At 36.1% G+C, this 23,272-nt stretch overlaps 2 protein-coding genes across 2 annotated transcripts in view; both read left to right on the top strand.

Annotated features, from left to right (window-relative positions):
* CNTN5 (contactin 5) overlaps window positions 1-23,272 on the top strand; it is a 1,400,310-nt gene that overhangs the window by 1,183,331 nt on the left and 193,707 nt on the right. The gene's annotated exons all lie outside the window — the stretch shown is intronic.
* Window positions 16,052-18,321, top strand: LOC113914373 (solute carrier family 25 member 40-like). The gene is made up of 2 exons (XM_027579521.2): window positions 16,052-16,117; window positions 17,551-18,321. The coding sequence occupies exons 1-2, from the start codon at window positions 16,052-16,054 to the stop codon at window positions 18,301-18,303; spliced, it is 819 nt and encodes a 272-aa protein (XP_027435322.2). The 3' UTR covers window positions 18,304-18,321.

The raw sequence follows: 23,272 nt of genomic DNA, 5'->3' as shown, positions 1-23,272 counted from the left end.
TATTCTACACACCTCAATTTCCTGGTAACTCCTGTCTATATCTATGTATATATGTATCTCATCTATGTCTATCTATCTATCATCTATCTATCTATCTTTATCTATCATCTATCTATCATTTATCTATCTATCATCTCTATATGTATCTATCATTTATCTAATTAACTAAATAAAACTGATCCATAGCTTCCTTTTTCATGCTTTTTTTGTCAAGTTTGGGTGTCAAGATTATGCTGTCAATATCAAATATTGAATTGGAGGTCCTCCCATTTGAAACATCATTTTTAAAGTTCCATTTTGTTACCAACATTTAGTTAGTCTTTTGACCTCACTGTGTGATCATGAGTTTGATGAAACATTCCTATGGAGAGTAAATGAAATTATTCCTATAAAGCACTTAAAAAATAATATGGCATATTAGCTATTGTCATTGTTACCATTCAGGGCAATGTGAGGCTAGTTTCTGTCATCAGTCATCAATCACATATGTTCTTATTGAAGAAAGTCATGTTTTTGGCATGCATTGGAATGGCATTTTCAAACCTCTGGTGCCTTTGTTCTTTGACCACTAACCTTTTGGCTCAGGAAATGCTGATAGATGTAAGCTTCTGAAGAGTGTTCTGGGAGGTGTTTGTGTGACTGGTAAGCAACATGTGTGAAGGTTTGTATTTAGATGAAAAGCATGGCTTGACAGGAGTCTCTAAGGAGTCATCATTGCTTAATAGGTTTCCTTAATGACCAGTCAATTAAGAACTTGTATTTGCAAAATGCTTTGCCATCATTGTTTTTCTTTCAATTCTCTGAGCCATTACTATCATCTTACTGATGAAAGAGACAGGAAAGTGTATTGACTTGCTTTTGACTATATGGTCTGAAATTCCAGGCACTCTTGGGACTTGGGTCTCAAGAATCCTGCTGTTCTAAGCAAACAGGGGTAGGCTCTCTCAGGAGATGTACTCAAGAGACAATAGGACTAAATGTAGCCTGATAACAAACCATAAGAAGCTTTCAGGGCTTTTGGTCTGTAAAACAGTTCTGTGATTGTTCCCAAATTACTCCATTAATAGGCTTTCTCTAACAGTCATGATTTGTTTATTAAATTATTGGCCACTATCAGAATCAGACAATGTGGAGTAGAAAAGCTTTATTTTAAGATATTCTAGCACAAGCAGAATAAAATCTAATCTTTATGTAAAAAGGGAAAACTTCATTTAGCTTCTTTGTAAACATAGTAAATCTAGCAGTTCAGATAGAAAAAAATGGACATTTTATAGCCCACAAAAGGATTTTGCATTCCTTGTGAAAGAAATAGCTATCAATAATGCTTAAAGGTATTGAGTTTGAGGCCTGGCTAAGGGTAACTCTATTATAATTTTTCTCATATAAATACCTTTTATTAAATACTGGAAGGAAATAGCCCAAAACATAGAGAGTGATTATATCTTCATGGGGAATTATATAAGATGTTTATTTTCTTCAACGTACAGTTTAATTTATCCATTATTGCTAATGAATATCTATTATTGCTAAATTTTTTGAGTGGGAATATGCACACACACAATTTTAAATTACATTTATATTTTATCTATTATTATGAGGAGGGCTAAAACTATAGTTATAGAAAGAGTCAACTAACTTCTCTTAGAAAACATTCTCTCATCATTTGAAGATTTGTTCTTTAGTCTTGGATTTCGAGTTGTTAGTGACAAATGAAATAAGATTTATGTCTGTCTATAACAAATTTTGCCATTCTAAATAAACACATCACAGAATGTGTAATAACTATCCTCAGTAAGTAGATCATATTCGATGTTGAGGTAGGTACGCTTTACCCCTATACTCTGAAGAGTTTTGATCAAGAAAGGATGCTGCACTTTGTCAAATGCTTTTTCTGCATCTACTGAGAGGATCATATGATTCTTGTTCTTTCTTTTGTTAATATATTGTATCGCGTTGATTGATATGCGGATGTTGAACCAACCTTGCAGCCCAGGATTAAATCCTACTTGGTCGTGGTGAATAATACTTTTAATGTACTGTTGGATCCTATTGGCTAGTATTTTGGTGAGAATTTTTGCATCCATGTTCATCAAGGATATTGGTCTGTAATTCTCCTTTTTGATGGGGTCTTTGTCTGGGTTGGGGATCAAGGTAATGGTGGCCTCATAAAATGAGTTTGGAAGTTTTCCTTACAATTCTATTTTTTGGAACAGTTTCAGGAGAATAGGTATTAATTCTTCTTGAAATGTTTGGTAGAATTCCCCTAAGAAGCCATCTGGCCCTGGGCTTTTGTTTCTTGGGAAATTTTTGATGACTGCTTCAATTTCCTTAGTGGTTATAGGTCTGTTTAGGTTTTCTATTTCTTCCTGGTTCAATTTTGGTAGTTGATACATCTCTAGGAATGCACCCATTTCTTCCAGGTCATCTAATTTGCTGACATAGAGTTGCTCATAATATGTTCTTATAATTGTTTGTATGTCTTTGGTGTTGGTTGTGATCCCTCCTCTTTCATTCATGATTTTGTTGATTTGGGTCATTTCTCTTTTCTTTTTGATAAGTCTGGCCAGGGGTTTATCAATCTTCTTAATTCTTTCAAAGAACCAGTGCCTAGTTTCGTTGATCTGTTCTACTGTTCTTTTGGTTTCTATTTCCTTGATTTCTGCTCTGATATTTATTATTTCTCTTCTTCTGCTGGGTTTAGGCTTTATTTGCTGTACTTTCTCCATCTCCTTTAGGTGTAGGGTTAGGTTGTGTATTTGAGACTTTTCTTGTTTCTTGAGAAAGGCTTGTATTGCTATATATTCTCCTCTCAGGACTGCCTTTGCTGTATCCCAAAGATTTTGATCAGTTGTGTTTTCATTTTCATTGGTTTCCATGAATTTTTTTAAAATTCTTCTTTAATTTCCTGGTTGACCCATTCATTCTTTAGTAGGATGCTCTTTAGCCTCCATGTATTTGAGTTCTTTCCAGCTTTCCTCTTGTGATTGAGTTCTAGTTTCAAAGCTCTGTGGTCTGAAAATATGCAGGGAATAATCCCAATCGTTTGGTACCATTTGAGACCTGATTTGTGACCTAAGATGTGATCTATTCTGGAGAATGTTCCATGGGCACTAGAGAAGTATGTGTATTCCGTTGCTTTGGGATGGAATGCTCTGAATATGTCTGTGAAGTCCATTTGGTGCAGTGTGTCATTTAAAGTCTTTATTTCCTTGTTGATCTTTTGCTTAGATGCTCTGTCCATTTCATTCAGGGGGGTGTTAAAGTCCCCCACTATTATTGTATTGTTGTCAATGTGTTTCTTCGCTTTTGTTATTCATTGCCTTATATAATTGGCTGCTCCCATGTTAGGGGCATAGATATTTACAATTGTTAGATCTTCTTGTTGGATAGACCCTTTCAGTAGGATATAGTGTCCTTCCTCATCTCTTATTACAGTCTTTGTTTTAAAATCTAATTTGTCTGATATAAGGATTGCCACCCCAGCTTTCTTTTGGTGTCCATTAGCATGGTCAATGGTTTTCCACCCCCTCACTTTTAATGTGGGGGTGTCTTTGATTCTAAAATGAGTCTCTTGCAGACAGCATATTGATGGGTCTTGTTTTTTAATCCAATCTGATAGCCTGTTTTCTTTGATTGGGGCATTTAGCCCATTCACATTAAGGGTAACTATTGAACGGTATGAATTTAGTGCCATTGTATTGCCTGTAAGGTGACTGTTACTGTATATTATCTGTGTTCCTTTCTGGTCTATGCTGCTTTTAGGCTCTCTCTTTGCTTAGAGGACCCCTTTCAGTATTTCTTGGAGGGCTGGTTTCGTGTTTGCAAATTCCTTTAGTTTTTGTTTGTCCTGGAAGATTTTTATCTCTCCTTCAATTTTCAATGACAGCCTAGCCGAATATAGTATTCTTGGCTGCATATTTTTCTCATTTAGTGCTCTCAAGATCTCATGCCAGTCCTTTCTGGCCTGCCAGGTCTCTGTGGATAGGTCTGTTGCCAATCTAATGGTTCTACCATTATAGGTTACATAACTCTTCTCCCGAGCTGCTTTCAGGATTTTCTCTTTGTCTCTGAGACTCGTAAGTTTTACTAATAGATGTCGGGTTGTTGACCTATTTTTATTGATTTTGAGAGGGGTTCTCTGTGCCTTCTGGATTTTTTTTTAATAATTTTTTATTTTTATGTTTATCACCATACGCCTCCTGGATTTTGATGCCTGTTTCCTTCCCCACATTAGGGAAGTTCTCTGCTATAATTTGCCCCAATATTCCTTCTGCCCCTCTCTTTCTTCTTCTTCTGGGATCCCAATTATTCTAATGGTGTTTCATCTTATCCTATCACTTATCTCTCGAATTCTGCCCTTGTGAACCAGTATTTGTTTATGTCTCTTTTTCTCAGCTTCTTTATTTCCATCATTTGGTCTTCTATATCCCCGATTCTCTCTTCTACCTCATTTATCTTAGCAGTTAGTGCCCCCATTTTTTATTGCACCTCATTAATAGCCTTTTTGATTTCGATTTTGTTAGATTTTAGTTCTTTTATTTCTACAGGAAGGGTTTCTCTAATAAATTCCATGCTTTTTTCAAGCCCACTAGTATTTTTAAAATCATGATTCTGAACTCTAGGTCGGACATCGTCCTAATGTCCGTATTGAGTAGGTCCCTGGCTGACGGTAGTACTTCTTGTTCCTTTTGCTGAGGTGATTTTTTTCGTCTTGTCATTTTGTCCAGAGGAGAATTGATGAACAAGAGAATAAAGTGCTAACAGGTTAACAATGTCCCCAGCAAATATACTCTAAACAAATCAGAAAAGACCTGAAACCAGGGGAAAAGAAAGGGAAAGAAAAAAGAAAAAGAAAAAGATAAAAACAAACAAAAACAGAATAAAACAAAACAAAAAAAAACAGAATATGATCAAATATGATCAGGCTAGTGTATAGATCAGTGCCACACACTAGATTTTGTGTGTAGTTTGATCTGTTAGAAGAAAGTGCCTCCTATAATTTTAAAGAAAGAAAGACTTATATATGTACAAAATAAGGGTTCATACAATGAAGGGATGGAAGATGACTCTAAAGATGAAAATTATAAAAGATTTTATAAAGGGAATTGATAAGAAGCTGAAAAAATAAAGAAGATTTAAAAAAAAAAAGAAAAAATAGGGAGAGAATATGATCAGGCAGGAGACTAGAACAAAGCCATACACTAGTGATTTAGGGTATATTTTGATCTGTTAGAAGATATTGTATCTCAAAATTTTAAAGAGAGAACAACTTATATATATATATATATATATATATATATATATATATATATACACACACATATATATATATATGCCAGAAATAAGGGTATCTACTATGAAGGGATAGAATATGACTCTAAAAATGAAAAATAATTTTTTTTTCAAAAAGGGATTGATAAGATGTTGGTTGAAAAAGGAAAAAAGAAAAAGTCAAAAAAAAAAAACAGTTAAAAAAATTAACTTTGAAAAACTAATGAATCATCGTAAAAAGCCATGAATTCTATGTGCAGTATTTCCCTAGCACTGGAGTTCTCCCGTTCTCCTTGAGCGGTAAACTTGGTTTTGGCTGGCTGTTCGTGCTGATCTTCTGGGGCAAGGGCCTGTTGCCGTGGTTCCCAAATGTTTTTGCGGGAGGCGGAATTGCCCCGCCTTTGTCGGTCGGGGCTAAGCAATCTGCTTGGGTTTGCTCTCGGGAGGGAGCTTTTGTTCCCTGCAAGCTTTCCGTACAGCTTTGGAGCACGAGAGTGAAAATGGTGGCCTCCCTATCTCCACCCGGAAGAGCCCTGAACTTGGGGCCCCGTTCCTCAGTGCGCCCCCAGAGAAAAGCAGTCACTCCCGTGTCCCCAGTCTCCAGCCGCACTCCGTGCCCACCCAGCCTGTGACCGAGCGTTTCTATCCCTGGCACCCGTCTCGGTGTGGAATCTCCAAACCCAGCAGATCCCTGCGGTGGGCTCCCACGCCGCTCCTCCTGGGGGAGCAAGGGGAGTCTCCCCGGATCTGGCGCTTGTTGGGTCCCTGCTGGAGGAGCAGTGGCCTGACTGGGCCGCAGATCACAGTTTATGGCAACCCCGAGCTGAGAGCCCACGCCTCGGCTCTGTCTCTGCAGCTGGCTTCCCTGCTCTGATACCTGGGAGCTCTGCCACACTCAGGCATCCCTGGTCTTTCTGTGACCCCGAGAGTCCTGAGAACACACTGTCCCACGAGTGTTCCACCCCCCTCTTAGCCACTGGAGCGACTTCCCTCAGTGGAGCCAACTTCTAAAAGTTCCCATTTTGTGCTCCACGGCTCTATCACTTGCCAGAACTGGCTGACGGAGGCCCCCTCCCCCGCCATCTATCCTCTTGAATATCGTCTCAGATTCACTTCTCCGCACGTCCTACCTTCCGGTAAGTGGTCGCTTTTCTGTTCAGAGAGTTGTTGCTATTCTTCTCTTCGATCTTCTGTTGAGTTCGTAGGTGTTCAGAATGGTTTGATCCCTATTCAGCTGAATTCCTGAGACCAGACAAAATCCAGGTCTCCTACTCTTCCGCCATCTTGCTCTGCTCCCAGGCAGTTCCACATTTTTATGCATCAAAAAGCTTAGATGATTTCCTCTGCCTTTTAATGCCTTCACACCAATAAGAGAAAGGGATGAGCACTTCTGATCTTTTTCTATACCTCTTCAAAAATGAGGCATGGCAGGGCGCCTGGGTGGCTCAGTGGATTGAGTGACAGACTCTTGATTTAGGCTCAGGTCATGATCTCCTGGTCCTGGGATCAAGCTCTGCATTGGGCTCACGCTCAGTGGGGGAGTATGCTTGAGAATTCTCTCTCTCTCCCTCTGCCTCTCCCCCCACTTGCATGTACTCTCTCTCACTCTCTCTAAAATAAATCTTAAAAAAAAAAGAGAGAGAGAGAGAGATGAGGAGTAGCTTATCTGATTGTTGATACCAATGAAAGCCAGACATGCACTGAGTATCTATTCTCATGTCTCATGGTAACTTGCCTCAGTTCTGCACCCTTAGGTTTAATGAATTTGAGATCTATATCCTACCTACACTTATAGGTTAAACCTGTATCAGCTGGATCAGCCTCTAATTCCATCAGTTCTGTTGAAAGCCTTGCTTTGTGCTTATATTGCCACCATATTCTCCAACTCAGCTCTGCTAAGGAGCATTACATTTTTTGAGAAAAAATATTGTTATGTTATGTTATGTTATGTTATGTTATGTTATGTTGTTTTAGTATTCGTGTTCTTTGACCCCTTTCACTCTATTCTTTACCTTTATACTCTTCACCTGAACCCAAAGAAAATGAATAATAGAATTTGGATGCCAAACCTTACCCTGAATTTGTAAAGATCTGTCATCCTCCAAAGAGTATTAATTTCAATTGTGGTAGTAAGTAGGAAAGCCTGAATACAATCAGGCTTTCTAGAAAAAAAGCTGATTGCTGACACTTGGGTCCTCATTTGGCTCCTAGTGCATATTTCTCAATTGTTTAAACCTGGATAGAAAATGATATGTGTTTGGTATCTTAGAAATGTTCCACTAAATTTTTAAAAATCAATTTCTTATAAATAAAGCCTTTCCAAATTATAACTTTTTAAAACCTTCATCGCTTTCCTTCTCTCTTCTGGAAAGTGCCAATTTTAGTAACTTTTTAACTCATTCATAGGCTCTCGTATTTGTTTTTAACAATACCTTATCAATATACTCATGATTTTTTTTCTGCAAAAGACCTTATTTCCATTTAGTCAGCTACTTGGGAGGGCTCCAGGATGTTTAAAAAGCGGCCTAGTGGCTACAGGAAAAGGCCAGGCAAAAGCCCTGCCACCGAGGGGTATGCAAGAAGGGCCCCTCAAAGACTGCTGGTTTGGAGGCTCCTAATCATGCTTAAAGGTGAACCTTTCAAAGAGATACTCACCCAGCACAGCCTGGGGGCCAGCCTGGGGGGAACAGTTAGTCAGGTGTTGGCCATCTTCTTTTTTTAAAGTTTTTATTTAAATTCCAGTTAGTTAACCTACAAGGTAATATTATTTTCAGGTGTACAATATAGTGATTCAACTTTTCCGTACAACACCCGTTGTTCACCACAAGTACACCCCTTAATCCCTATCACCTATTTAATCCATCCCCCGTCCACCTCCCCTCTGGTACCTATCAGGTTTTTTTGTAGTTAAGAGTCTGTTTCTTTTTTTTTTTTTAAAGATTTTATTTATTTATTTGACAGAGAGAGACACAGTGAGAGAGGGAACACAAGCAGGAGGAGTGGGAGAGGGAGAAGCGAAGCAGGCTTCCCGCAGAGCAGGGAGCCCGATGCGGGGCTCGATCCCAAGACCCTGGGATCATGACCTGAGCCGAAGGCAAACGCTTAACGACTGAGCCACCCAGGTGCCCCAAGAGTCTGTTTCTTGATTTGCCTCTCTCTCTTTTGTTTTTCCTTTTGCTTTTTGTTTTGTTTCTTAAATTCTACATATGAGTGAGATCATATGGTATTTGTTTTTCTCTGCCTGACTTACTTTGCTTAGGATAATGCTCTCTAGCTCCATCCCTGTCATTGCAAATGGCAGGATTTAATTCTTTTTAACCTGAGCAATATTCCAGTGTGTGTGTGTGTGTGTGTGTAGACACATATATACACATAAATCACATCTTCTTTATCCATTCATCACTTGATGGACGATTGGGCTATTTCCATAATTTGGCTATTGTAAATAATGCTGCTATAAACAAGGTGCATGTATCCATTTGAATTACTATTTTTTTTAATTATTTGTGTAAATACCCAGTAGTGAACTGCTGGAGCATAGGGTAGGTCTATTTTTAACTTTTTGAGGAACCTCCGTACTGTTTTCCAGAGTGGCTATACCAGTTTGCATTTCCACCAACAATAAAAGAGGGTTCCCCTTTCTCCATACCCTCACCAACACCTGTTGTTTCTTGTGTTGTTGACTTTAGCCATTCTGACATGAGTGGGGTGATACCTCATTGTAGCTTTGATTTGTATTTCCCTGAAAATCAATAACGTTGAGCATCTTTTTCAGGTGTCTATTAGCCACCTGTGTGTGTTCTTTGGAAAAACGTCTAGAGGTCTTTTGAAATCAGATTATGTGGGGTTCCCTTATCAGACATATAATTTACAAATATCTTCCATTTAGTAGGTTGCTTTTTTGTTTTGTTGGTGGTTTCCCCACTGAGCAAAAGCTTTCTATTTTGGTATAGTCCTGATAGTTTAATTTTGCTTTTGTTTCCCTTGTCTGAAGAGACATATCTAAAATAATGTTTCTATGGTTGATGTCAAAAAAATTACTACCTATGTTTTCTTGCAGTTTTGTGGTTTCAGGTCTCACATTGAGGTCTTTAATTCATTCTGAGTTCATTTTTGTGTATGGTTAAAAAAGTGGTCCAGTTCTATTCTTTTCCATGTAGCTGTCCAGTTTTCCTTGCACTATTTGTTGAAGATATTCATTATGGTATTGATTTGCATTTCCCTATAAATTATTGATGTTGAGCATCTTTTCATGTACCTTTTGGTCATTTGTATGTTTTCTTTAGAGAAATGTCAATTTATGTCCTCTGCCCATTTTTTAACTGGATTGTTTGTTTTTCTGATATCAACTTGTGTGAGTTCTTTATATATTTTGGATTTGAACCCCTTATCAGTTATATCATTTGCAAATATCTTCTCTCATTGGCTTTTTATTTTGTTGATTGTTTCCTTTGATATGAAAAAGATTTTTACTTTGATACAGTTCCATATATTTGTTTGTGGGTTTTTTTTGCTTTTGTTCTTGCCTGAGAAGACAGATCCAAAAAATAGTGCTCAGACTGATGTCTAAGAGCTTGCTGCCTATGTTTCCTTCTAGGAATTTTATGGTCTCTCGTCTTACATTTAAATTTTTAATCCATTTTGAGTTTGCTTTTGTGTATAATATAAGAAAGTGGTCCAGTTTTATTCTTTTACATTTAGTTGTCCAGTTTTTCCAACACCATTTATTGAAGAGATTAATTTTCCCCATTGTATGTATTTTCTGCTTATATTATTTTTAAATTCCATAAAATCAATACTAAGATTGATTAGTTTAGATTTTGTCTTATAATGTATGTAGCTATAAGCTATGTTTGATTTTTGAAAGAACTCTTATTTTTTTTAAAGATTTTATTTACTTATTTGACAGAGAGAGAGAGAGAAAGAGTGTAAGCAGGGGGAGTGGCAGAGGGAGAGGAAGAAGTGGGTTCCTCAATGTGAGCTCAATCCCAGGACCCTTGGATCACAACCTGAGCCAAAGGCAGGCACTTAACTGACTGAGCCACGCAGGACCCCAAGAATTTTATTTTTGAAAATGTCTTTCAAATAGAACTATTTTATAGGTCCACCAATATAAAAAACATGTCAGAGAATCCATAAGTATGTCAAAAATTCTGGAATTTTGGGGTGCCTGGGTGGCTCAGTCCATTAGGCATCTGCCTTCAGCTTAGGTCATGATCCCAAGGTCCTGGAACTGAGCCCCACATCGGGCTCCCTGCTTAGCTGGGAGCCTGCTTGCTCTCTTGCTCCTCCTGCTTGTGTGCTCTCTTTCTCTGTCAAATAAATAAATAAATAAAACATTTTTTAAAAGTAAATTTTAAAAAATTCTGTAATTTTAATTATTCTTTTGTGTCTTTAGTCTCTCTCAAAATTGTCCTAATTTGGATTATAAATTTTATGATCAGTCTCCATTTACATGGAATACTCAGAAAATCCGTAGAAGGTGATGAACACAGCAGAACAGTTAAGAAAACAGAATTTAACTACTTGGCTACATTTGGCAAGGCTTTTTATCTAAACTTTGTAAAAAAAAAAAGACATATTAATGGAATTGTATTGTTATGGACTGAATGTTTGTGAGCTCTGCAAAAATCCATATATTAAAGGCCTAACCTGCAATGTTATGGTATTTGGAGGTGGGGCCTTTGGGAGGTAATCAATCAGGTTTAGATGAGGTCATAAGGAAGTGGCCCCATGATGGGAATAGTGTCCTTATGAAAAGAGGAAGAAAAGCCAGAGCTGTCTCTCTCTATCATGTGAGGATACAGTGAGAGGATGGATATCTGCAAGCCAGGAAAAGTGCCCTCTCTAAGAACTAAATCTGCAAGCACCTTGATCTTGGATTTCCCAGCCTCTAAAACTGAGAAAATTAATGTCTGTTGTTTAAGCCACATAGTCTATGATACTTTGTTATAGCAGTCTGAATTGACTTAGACCTGCATTTTAAAATGAATATAGTTGCATGTAATTATACTTGTATATATAAATGAACATTATTCTCATTCAACAGTGTAAGTGGAGTTCTTGATAAATATATTGTACATACTGTGTTCTAGATACTGTCTTAGGCACTGGGAAAACAGCAATGAGTGAGAGACAAAAATCCTCATCCTCCCTGAGTTTGCATTCTAGTCTCTGCATGGAGGAGTTGAGAGAGGCAGACAATAGGCAACACAAAATTAAATATGGAGCATATTTTATTATAATAAGTGCTAAGGGAAAAAAAATAGGGAAGAATAGAGAAGCCTGAGTAGAGGGGATCATGTTTTTAGATGCATTGGCCAAGGCAAGTATTACTGAGAAGGTTCTGAAGGCAGAAGCAGGAAGACCAAGCAAGACACTGTTATGATAATCCAAAGACTATGGGGAATTGGCTTATGCTATAGCAGCAGATGTAAAGAGAAGTAATCAAATTCCAGATTTATTTTATTTATTTATTTATTTAAAGATTTTATTTATTTATTTGACAGAGAGAGACACAGTGAGAGAGGGAACACAAGCAGGGGGAGTGGGAGAGGGAGAAGCAGCCTCCCCACTGAGCAGGGAGCCCGACGTGGGGCTCAATCCCAGGAATCTGGGATCATGACCTGAGCCGAAGGCAGATGCTTAACGACTGAGCCCCCCAGGCGCCCCCCAGATTTATTTTAAATGTACAACCAGTCAGTAGGATTTGCCCATGGATTTTAATGTGGGATATAAGAGAAGGAAAGAGTTCAGGTCCACTTTAGCTGAGGAGGTAGAAGAATAGTACTAACATTTTATTGAAATGAGCCAAGACATCAGGGAGAACAGTCTTCAGGAAGAATCAGCTAATATCCATTAGCATCTGAGTCTGAGGAGACATCCAGTCTGGATATACAAATCTGGGATTTATCTTTAAATTGATCTATGGGATCAAGGGAGAGTTGCCTAGATTGTCTTTAGAACAATAGTTCTAGATGAAATCATGCAAGGAGAATGTAGAAAGAAAAGAGATATTCAAAAACTATGCTTTGTGGAATTCCAACATTTAGAGTTTAGGGAGATGAGGAGAAACCAATATAGGGGATGAGACTAGGTAGACAAAGAAGTAGGAAGAAAACTGAGCATATTCATGCCCTGGAAGCATAGTGAGGGATGTGTGTCAAAGAGGAGGGAGTAATCATTGTGCCAAATATGGCACAACAAGTAGGATGAAGAAGGATTTAATAACGTGGAATTCATCAGTCACCTTGTTGGTAGCAGTGTTAGTGTCATATTTGGAGGAAAGACACCCTTTAAGGAGTTTAAGAGGAGGAGAGGAAAGAAATAGGAGATGGAAAAGATAGAACACGAATTTAAGGGGTTTTGCTGAAAAGAGAGGCAGAAAAGTAGGACAACAGGGAAAGGAACAAGTAGAATTGAGAGGTATTTTATGTTTTAAATAGGAGAGAGAGATAGCAATATATTTATAGACTGATAAGAAAGAACCAGTAGAGAGGATGAAACTGATAGTGCAAAAGAGAGGAGTATTGCCAGAGTAGTGCCCTTGACTTGGTGAGGAGGGTGAAGTGAAGGGAATGGGATCTGTGTTCTTGGTCAAGAGCAGGGGCAATGAAGACACAGTAACAGAAAAGAAGGCAGAACTTAGGATCCAGAAGGAAGGGAGTAATATGAAATATGTCATTTCATCAGGTTAGAGTAGGGCTACAGAATGACATTTGGGAACAGTGTGGGGAAAATTTTGAAATAATCATTTAGAAAAGTAGAGACCAGGTAGGTCTAAGGACCCACTTAAGATGGAGCATTATGGACTTAAGGTGACATCAATTGTCCAGTTTTTGTGTTTTACTCCAGTTATGTTCAATTTGGTGGAAAATGGCAAAGAATTCATGGTTAACTGGATTTAACCAGAAATGGAATTTGTGTATGGGTATAATAAAATGAAAGAGGGGACAGGGCTGTGTTCATAAAAAACTGATTGTGATGAATGATCATATATCTATCTAAACTGGAAGAGGAGGAATGTGAGGGGTAGTAAGAAGGTGGTAGGATCAAAATATTGTAGATAATCTATGCAGTTGAAAGAGTGTAGGAATTTTAGAGGGATTGAGCTGGAACAATAAATGGTGCTCCTAGGGTTGTTTTCTTGAAATTGGAATTCGGTGGAACTGAAAGTCCCTAGATGATTATTGTAGTGAAGATTTCTGATCCCAAAGTGCAAGCCATCTAATGAGTACCCCTTTGGGAGAATGCTGCTTATCTAGATTTACTCGTGGGGCAAACTACCTGGTACAAATATTTTGTACAATTCTCAGTGGTTTCCCTACATTAATTTAAGTAGATGTTACCAATTTAGTTTCTTCACTTTTCTTCTCACACTGGGTCCTTAAATCTGTTCCAGCTATGCCTGCTTCCTAGATTTTATTAAATAGTCTGAACAATTTGGAAAGAAATGTTTTTCATCAACTCAAAGTAAATAAGTATATTATTTCCAGAAAAGATTGACTGCAACTTAAATTTTTTTGTGTATGTAAAGTTTTGAAATATCTTCCACCACATTATAATAGGTTTGGGTGTCTTAGCTTCCTGGGTATAATATGTCTTTATTCCTATGTGAAAAGCTCTTGGCAGGTGGTTAAAACCAGTCCTGTGGCCTCAGCTCTATTTAATAATATGTTTGTCAGAATTCTTTCTTGATCCTATCTGCTGGTTTTTCTGAAACTCTTAACCCTTCTAACCACATCTTCTGTAGCCATTATTTTATTCCTGGAGGAAATGAGCGATCTTTAGTCTTGACCCTCTAAGTGAAATCACCAATCAAGCTTCTACCAGCCTCTGCCCTGGGTGTGACTTGGCCGCTTGCCTGAATTGTTGTGACTTCTACAGCTTCTCATTTGTCTCCTTTTCCTCCTTAACCCCAAAGGTTTCTTTTCAGCTCATGCTGTTTTTTTAGGTAATGGTCTTGCAACAAGGATCATTGTATTCTGTGAAGTTAAGGTAGCAATATTAGTAAGCAGAGATACAGATGCCTTAAGGTGATCTGCTTAAAGCTGGAAGGCTAATTACTGGCAGAGGCAGACCTGGAATTCAAGTCTCCTGTAACCTGTTCCAAGCATTTTTTAATTCATTTACTGCCAAGAAACAAAAAAAATAAACACACACACATACACACATACACACACATACACACACACATACACACACACCCTAAAAAAAACCCCTTATCTCTAGGCACAGAAAAAGTGAACCTAATTTCAGTATGCTATGGAAGCAGGGTGGTCTAATTAGGCTGATGGAGCACTGATGGAAGGTACCTAGTGTATAATCAATAATAATCTATTGGGTGAAAAGAATTAAGTCATCATTCCCTGTGATTTTTCTTCAGTGAATACTACATTCAGGGAAAGACTACTACTACTTTCCCTAAATGCATCTGAATGTCTTCAGTACTACAAATAGCTGTCAGAAGTTTTTGCACTGTTTTTAATGTTCACTTGTTTTTATTATTAATCAATGACTATTTTTGAATCACTACTCTATACAAGTAACATCATCTATAATATAAAATTCTTTATTTCTTTTTTTGAGAGAGAGAGAGAGAACACAGTGGGGGGGGGGGGGCAGAGACAGAATCTTAAGCAGGCTCCATGCCCACCACAGAACCCAATGCAGGGCTGTATCTCAGAACCCTGAGATCATGAGCTGAGCCGAAATCAAGTCAGCCAACTGAGCCACCCTGGCACCCCTATAATATAAAACCCTTTAAAGTAGGTTATAACATTCCTATTTTACAGCTGAGGAAACTAAAATTCAGAAAGGTTAAGTAATTTGTCAAAGGTCAGAGATTAAGGATTTCTTGTATCCTCCTGCATGTCCATGCCCTTCCCAAAGAACAAGATGGCTATCATGAAGACATGGATTGTTTTTATCCATAATGCATTAATTTTTAATGGCTTAGCCACAAAAAATTCTCATAAAAATAAGCATAAAAAGAAGTAATAAAAATGTAATTTTCCATTGCATCTGATTTATAAGAAACAATTAGGGATCGGAGTAACTGAACAAACATTCTAAAATTAGAATCCAACTAGAATTTCATATAATCGAAATCTAATCAGCAAAATCATGTATATGATATTTAGAATGTTGCCAGTTTCTCTTGTCACAGGATTGCGCATTAACATTATTAGATAGCAAATCTGCACAATCAGTTAAAAATCATTCAGTCAGAATTGCAGACTAAGTTAAATATTACTTATGATTTCCTGGATAATGTTTCCCTGGATTACAAATACTTTAAAAATATTCATTTTTAAACATGAGGTTATGTAATATCTTTGATGATAATCTATTCATTTTAAATTTTCTTTTATTTTTAAGATTTTATTTATTTATTTGAGAGAGAGAATGAGATAGAGAGAGAGCATGAGAGGGGTTAGGGTCAGAGGGAGAAGCAGACTCCCTGCAGAGCAGGGAGGCTGATGCAGGACTCGATCCCGGGACTCCAGGATCATGAACTGAGCCGAAGGCAGTCACCCAACCAACTGAGCCACCCAGGTGCCCCTCATTTTAAATTTTCAAAATGCCATTTACTTAGTCAAATATTAGGAAATACTGCTATTTATTATCTTATCCCCCAATTGGCCAAACTGTATGACAAATAATAAATCAGATTTAATTGTTTTGATTCACATTATATTCATTGTCTAAAAGAAATGATAAAGATTTCTGAACTCTATAGACAATTATAAAAGCAACATGACTTTACTGATCAAATGGCATGAATACTAGCCTTTTCTCCTTGGCCAATAAACACATCCACCTGGAAAATGGACACACGGTTTTGGTAAGTGTAAAAGTCTTTGCTGAGGAAAAGCTATGCCAAAATATTTTATCTGGTGTCAGTGGTGACTATATTTTCTAGCATCAAAATATTTAAATATTTTAAAGAAGCTAACTGATAATTTCATAACATATAAATTATATTTTATGATAGCTTTTGCTCAAATATGGAAGAGTAGCAAGCAATAAAATATCTAGTGCACGTAGGATTCCCATCTGTCAGGCACAAGTCTATTTAAAATGGAAATGTTTGTCACTGAAGTAAGTATTACTTAATAATTTGATTATATTCTAAACATAGGAATTTTAGTATGCTTATTAAATAAATGTTACCACTTATCCCCTAACATGTATTAGTTGAAACAGGATAAAAAACAATAAGGTCCCCATAATGATATATTGCTAGTGTATAATAAAGTATCAAGATTGAATGAGAGAAAAAAATAAAACTCATTATTTATGTATTATATAATTGCAGATACTGAAAATCAAAAGAATATGTGGATAAATTTCTAGAAATAAGAGCTTAGCTTCGTTGTAGTTCTGTATAATAATGAGAGCAAATAGTTGCAAAATAAAAATGTTTTAAAAAGATACGATTTCATGTTAAAAAATTTTTCTAAAGATTTTATTTATTTATTTGAGAGAGTGATAACGAGGCAGAGAGAGCATGAGCAGCAGGGAAGAGGGAAAAGCAGGCTCCCTGCTGATCAGGAAGCCCTACATGGGGCTCCATCCCAGGACCCTGGGACCATGACCTGAGCTGAAGGCAGTTGCTTAACCGACTGGGCCACCCAGGCACCCCTCATATAAAATTTTTTTTAAATTCTGAACCTTGAAATAATCTAATCAAAATGAGTAAGCTTTTATTGAAGGAAAATAATAACTTTTTTTCCAGAGGCATTAAAGAAATTCCAAGTAAATGTGACATATACTGTTCACAAATTGAAAAACTAAATTTTATAAAGATAATTCCAATCAATATTGCAACAATGTTTTTACATCAGTCATGGATTTTTGCTTTTGCTTTTGTGGAACTTGACAAGCAATTCCAGAAATTATATGAAAATATAAAAAATCAAGAGTTGTAAAGATTTACATGAAGAAAAAGAAGGTGGGGAACTTGCCATATTAAATATGATGTTAATATAATATAGTCTTATTCTTACAAGGTTATAGAATTTAGATAATGAAATCCTGACATAAATCGGCTTATAGACAAATGGAACAAAATAGAGAGACCAAAAACAGATGCACATATTTGTGGATACTTAAGGAAAAGGTGACATTGGAAATCAGTGGAAAATTTTAAAAATGTGAGAAAAAGAGAGCCTCCTTGCCCTTCGACCATGTGAGGATACAAGAAGAAATCAGAGACCCTGATCTGGGACTTCCAGCCTCCAGAAATGTGGGATATAAATTTCTGTCATCTATAAGGATGCCTTTTTGAAAATTGTTCGAAATGAGGGCATTAAATCCATGTGGAGTGGCCTTCCCCCTACCTTAGTGATGGCAGTTCCTGCCACAGTTATTTATTTTACCTGCTATGATCAATTATCTGCTCTCCTGAGATCAAAATTAGGAGAAAATGAAAGTTGTATACCAATTATTGCTGGATTTGTTGCCAGATTAGGTGCAGTAACTGTGATAAGTCAATTAGAATTGATTAGAACCAAGATGCAATCTAAGAAGTTTTCTTACAAAGAATTGCATCAATTTGTCAGCAAGAAAGTATCTGAAGATGGTTGGATTTCCCTTTGGAGGGGCTGGATTCCTACTGTTCTTAGAGATGTACCATTCTCAGCAATGTACTGGTATAACTATGAAGTTTTAAAGAAGTGGTTGTGTGCGAAATCTGGTTTATACGAACCAACATTTATGATCAACTTTACTTCAGGGGCATTGTCTGGTTCTTTTGCAGCTGTTGCAACTTTGCCATTCGATGTGGTAAAAACACAAAAGCAGACTCAACTTTGGACATATGAAAGTCATAAAATTTCTATGCCTTTGCCTATGTCAACCTGGACTATCATGAAGAACATTGTTGCTAAGAATGGATTTGCAGGATTATTTACAGGCCTCATTCCCCGTTTAATTAAAATTGCTCCTGCTTGTGCTATTATGATCAGTACCTATGAATTTGGGAAGGCTTTTTTCCAAAAGCAAAATGCTCAAAGACAACAATACTAGTATGCTGTTTCAACTTGAATAAACAACCAAAGCAAAATAGTAAGATGGAGACTCTTAGGCAAAAACTCTTTCACCATTATCTTAAAATGGTTTTATATATTTCTTTCTTATGATTTAAATGAGCAGTAATTTCTACTTTGCCTCTGAATCATAACCCTAATTTTAAAATAAATTCTGTTACTCTGATTTTTGAGATATTGAAAAAGATATTCCAGAAGTCACACCATTAAATGTTCCTGTAAAGAAAAGAAAAAGTATTCCTTAGCACTGAAAGTGATAATCTCTGAGAGTTTGATATTATAGATTTCGGTATAACATCATTGGGAATGCGTCAGATATATCAGAACATTTTGAATTGTGTGCTGAATGATGTGCAGAGTCTAGAAGAAAAATTCCTGTCTCTAACACACACTTAAATCATGCACATAGATATTTAAGTGTTCCAACAAAGTAGATAATAGATGGCAGTCTTTAAATAACATTATTTGCATTTACATAATTACCTATTAGATTTTCTTTAATTCAAATGCATTAGTTTTTTTATTTTATGCCTTCTGTTGCTGTGATAAGGCTTCACCAGTATTAGGATTTCTCTGCCTAAAGGTATGGCTGTTTTATCTTTATGAACCAGAATATAACTCTATGTGATAAAGATATTTTTGGTGACTAAAGACTCTGTATTATCTACTGTTTCTACAAGAGAGAAGGAGTCTTTACTGATTGTGTTAAATGTTTGGCAGAGTGAATCTTGGGTGTGCACTGGAAAACCACATTATATTTAGAGTAGTAAAAAGAACGTTTCAGCCTGGGAAGGGCCCTGGTTTCAGCTGTCTTGGAATCCAGGTATCACTGTTTGTGGAGCTCTCAAGGTCACACCTATTCTCGTTTTCTAACAACACTGAAATTAACACAGTATAAGCCACAAGTACTTCCACGGTGTCCCTTGATTTTACACATCTCATGTTAGTATGCTACATCAAGAGACTAAAGAGGCTACTGTTTCCTTGAACAAACAGCTTTTAGTCACTACAGGCTAATGGCTCAGTAATGTAGCTCGTGGCTGTAGGAATGAAACAGGACTATGATGGAGGGACAGAAATGTTCTGTTATTTTTGTTTTTGATTTATTTTCTCAGGATCTATATCCTACAAGAAAAAGCACTTTATTGCAGTCTATGTGTATGCTATGATCATGTGAAGTTTTGGTTTTTTTTCCTAAAATAGAGTAATAGAGTTAGGTGATAGATCTCTAGTGTTGGTAGAGGAATTATGTATTTTGTATCTTAGGAGAAAAGAAGTTCATATGTTTCTTCAGAAATAAACTATATAGGGTTAGTATGTAATCTTGTGTTTACTTTATCCTGTGTTGATTTACCTTAAATTTTTAACATATGTATCTATAAAATCATAAATGTTTATGACTTTAACTTACATTTCCATTAAAGTATTTTATGCTTAAAATTAAAAAAAAGTGAGAAAAAAATTATCCCTACTTCACAAACAAGAGGCAAACCAAGAAACAGAATCTTAACTATGGAGAAGAAACTGATGGTTACCAGCAGGGAAGGGGTGGTGGGGAGGGGATGGATGAAATAAGTGATGGGAATTAAGGAGTACTCATGATAAGCACTGGGTATTGTATGGAAGTGTTGAATATTGTACACTTGAAACTAATATTACATTGTATGTTAACTAAAATTTAAATAAAAATTTAAATAATAAAAAATAAAATAAAAGATAGGAGAATATCTTCATGACTTTGGAATAGGAAAGGAATTCTTTAAAAATAAAAGGGAAAAGCAACCATTGAAGAAGATTGATTTTTAAAAGTTTGTATTAAAATTATGAAATTTTGTTCTTCAAAATAAACCTTAAAGAGAGTGTCAAGATAAACCCTGGAGTGGGACAAGATATTTCAATCTCATAAGTAAAAATTATCTAGGGGTGCCTGACTGGCTCAGTCAGAAGAATGTGTGATGCTTATTTTGGGGTCGTGAGTTCAATCCCCACACTGGGTGTAGAGATTACCAAAAAAAAATTAAATTAAATTAAAAATATTTTTAAAAGATCTAATATTCAGATTTATGATCAAAACAACAAAACAAAGTAAAATCAGTAAAAAACATTTGCAAAATCTTGAACAGACTTTTCACAATAGAGGCATTTCAATGGGAAAAGGTGTTCAACTCAATTAGTAACAAGGAAACGCAAATTAAAAAAATATGGTATCCTTACAAATCCCCCAAATTTGGGGAAAAATTAATAATTTGACAATAACAAGATATAGTGGAGCAAAGGGAAATCTTATGCCTACTGGAAAGATTATATATTTTCACAACCACTCTAGAAGCAATTTGGCATTATATAGCAAAGATGTGCATACCCAAGAATTTCTCTATTCTACTCTGTTAATACCTAGCTAATCTCTTACACATGTGCATCAAGAGATGCACACAACAATGTTCATTGCTGCATTGTTGGTAAAAGCAAAACCTGACAATGACCCAAATGTCCATCAACAATAAAATAATAAATTATAGTATATTGAGATAATACAACACTATTCAACAATATAAATTAATGAACTACAGCTACATTCTACACTTTAGATGAATCACATAAACAAGGATGAATGAAGAGACAGGGCACAAGAGTATATAATGTGATTCTATAAAGTTCAAAAATGGGCAAAACTAAACCATATTGTTGGGAAATTCATATATAGATGTTAAAACTAAAAGAAAACCTGGGGAATGATCCATCAACAAAATCAGAATACTGGGTAAGGTTGTGACCATGGTGGGCCATGCAGTAAAGTTTCGGAAGTTCTGGCAATACTCTAACTCCTAACTAACGTAATGGTTACATAAGCACCAATTTCATAATTTTTTAAAAGTATATAAAATGGTTTATATACTTTGACATAATATAACTAAATTTTGACTTGTTCTTTAAAAATTCTGCCTTCTACCAAATGCATTCTATTACTGCTATATCACCTAATTTGTAGACTCCCATATAAGAGGTTTTTTTACACTTCTGCCATTTAGGTTTTTTTCCCTATAAAGTTTTTATTGTTACTGCAGAAGGAATCTGTGTGACAAAGGTCATTAGGTTTTTTTTCTAAGGGTAATAGGTTAAAAAGAAATTGGTGTTTTTGCAGTTCCTAGTAGGAAAAAAGAAGCTAATGGATTGACCCTATAGCACATACCAGTTATTGCTTATTCCACTGAATTTGCTCAATATTTGTAGTATTTCTTGGGTTCAAAAGACCTCTCAAATAGACATAACCTGGAGTAATTACAGTTCCCAGGAGGTACCATAACTTTAGGTAGCATTATTTCTAAGTACTTCATGAAGCACTCACTTTATCACAACATGCATATTCCTAAGAGATGAAGAAAAATAATAGTTTAAGACTTCCAGTGGAAATGTAGTTTCACCTAGAGAAGACAAGGAGAGAGAGAGTCAGAGATAGAGACAAAGACAGAGAGAAACTTAGACTTATCACCAACCCTTAAGAAGGACAATCACAATCAGAAACATCAGAAATGTGACAGAAACAAATGAGAGAGCTGAAGGGTTCAAACATGCTATTCCATTTATTGTTTGCTAATGGAACCAGGTGCCTTTTCACCCTTAGTAGTAATAGTAATAAGATCTTTGAATATAATGCATGCTTCTTGGAAACTGCCTTTTTCTCTAGTTGCTAAGTAATATTTCACTTTTCATCATAAGAGAAAGATAGATGGTACTTAACCTGCTTTGCAAGTTATTTTACCAGATAACTCAATTTTCTTCTAGAATGCTAGATGAGGTTTTATTCTCACTCAAAACAGCCAAGGTAGTGTAAATAAGATACTTGTTCATTATTGCCTTCATATCTCCAACAACCTTAGATATGTGCTAGTGTGGGAGGTTTTAAAACAAAATTATCTGTACATCATTTGGCAAAAATTATCTTCCAAAATTTCTATACCAAGTTTTGATATTTTGACAAGTTGAAACAAAATAAAAAATAGATTTCAAGCTTAGAGTTTAATAGACCATTTGTTAAAATTAAAGAATCTTAAGATTGAGTCACAATAGCTAATAAAAATAAGAAACTGGAATACAAACCAAGTCTTATTATAAAGATTACCTATTTTGTTACATTTGTAATTGTTTATATTGTTTACATACTTGAAATTTTTATATTTTTTATATTGTGCCACTCAGCCTGGTGCAGTCTTATTGCAATGTTAGTGATTTAAATGAATGTTTTATATAACAAAGCATATATTAATGATATAGATGATCTAGATAGTTAAAAATATAAATAGATATGAAAATATTTCTTGGAGAAAAAATTCCCCTGGACATCATTACTACCAATGCTTATCAAGCAACTACTGACCTAAATTCAACAAGTACAGTGTACTTCTTCCTGCATTATTGCCTTAGAATTTACTTTAAATACCAGAGATCCTGAAATCAATCTCCTAGCCTACTGCCTACACCAATCACATTTCTTCTTTCTCCTGGCTTTGTTTCTTTACCCAAATTAATTTCTTTACTCTCTAACCACAGAATCTCCTCTCCAGTACTTACTCTGATTTAGTCTCTACTTGCAATAGTTTGCCTTCCTAGGACTTTCCAATTTCCCAAAGGAAATTTTCCAAGTGAAAATAACCATAATAATTACTACTTCTTATTATGTACCATACACTGCAACTAGCATTTCATATGCTTTATGTCACTTATTACCCAAAATAAAAGGAGAGTTGTTATTATCATTCTTTTTACCGATAAAACAACTGAGATTTAAAGAAGTTACATAAGTTAACCAAAGTCAAAATGCTGTCCAAATCAAGTCCACACTCCTAGCTCCAAGACTCATACTCCTAGCCCCAAGACTAAGTTTGGAAGATCCTCTAGGGCTAGAAGTACTGTCTTTCTATTCACCTACCCTTGCAGATTGCTGTACTCAT

Source organism: Zalophus californianus, chromosome 11, assembly GCF_009762305.2.
Source record: "Zalophus californianus isolate mZalCal1 chromosome 11, mZalCal1.pri.v2, whole genome shotgun sequence".
NCBI classification, from domain to species: domain Eukaryota; kingdom Metazoa; phylum Chordata; class Mammalia; order Carnivora; family Otariidae; genus Zalophus; species Zalophus californianus.
This window is presented reverse-complemented; position numbering and strand designations above follow the sequence as displayed.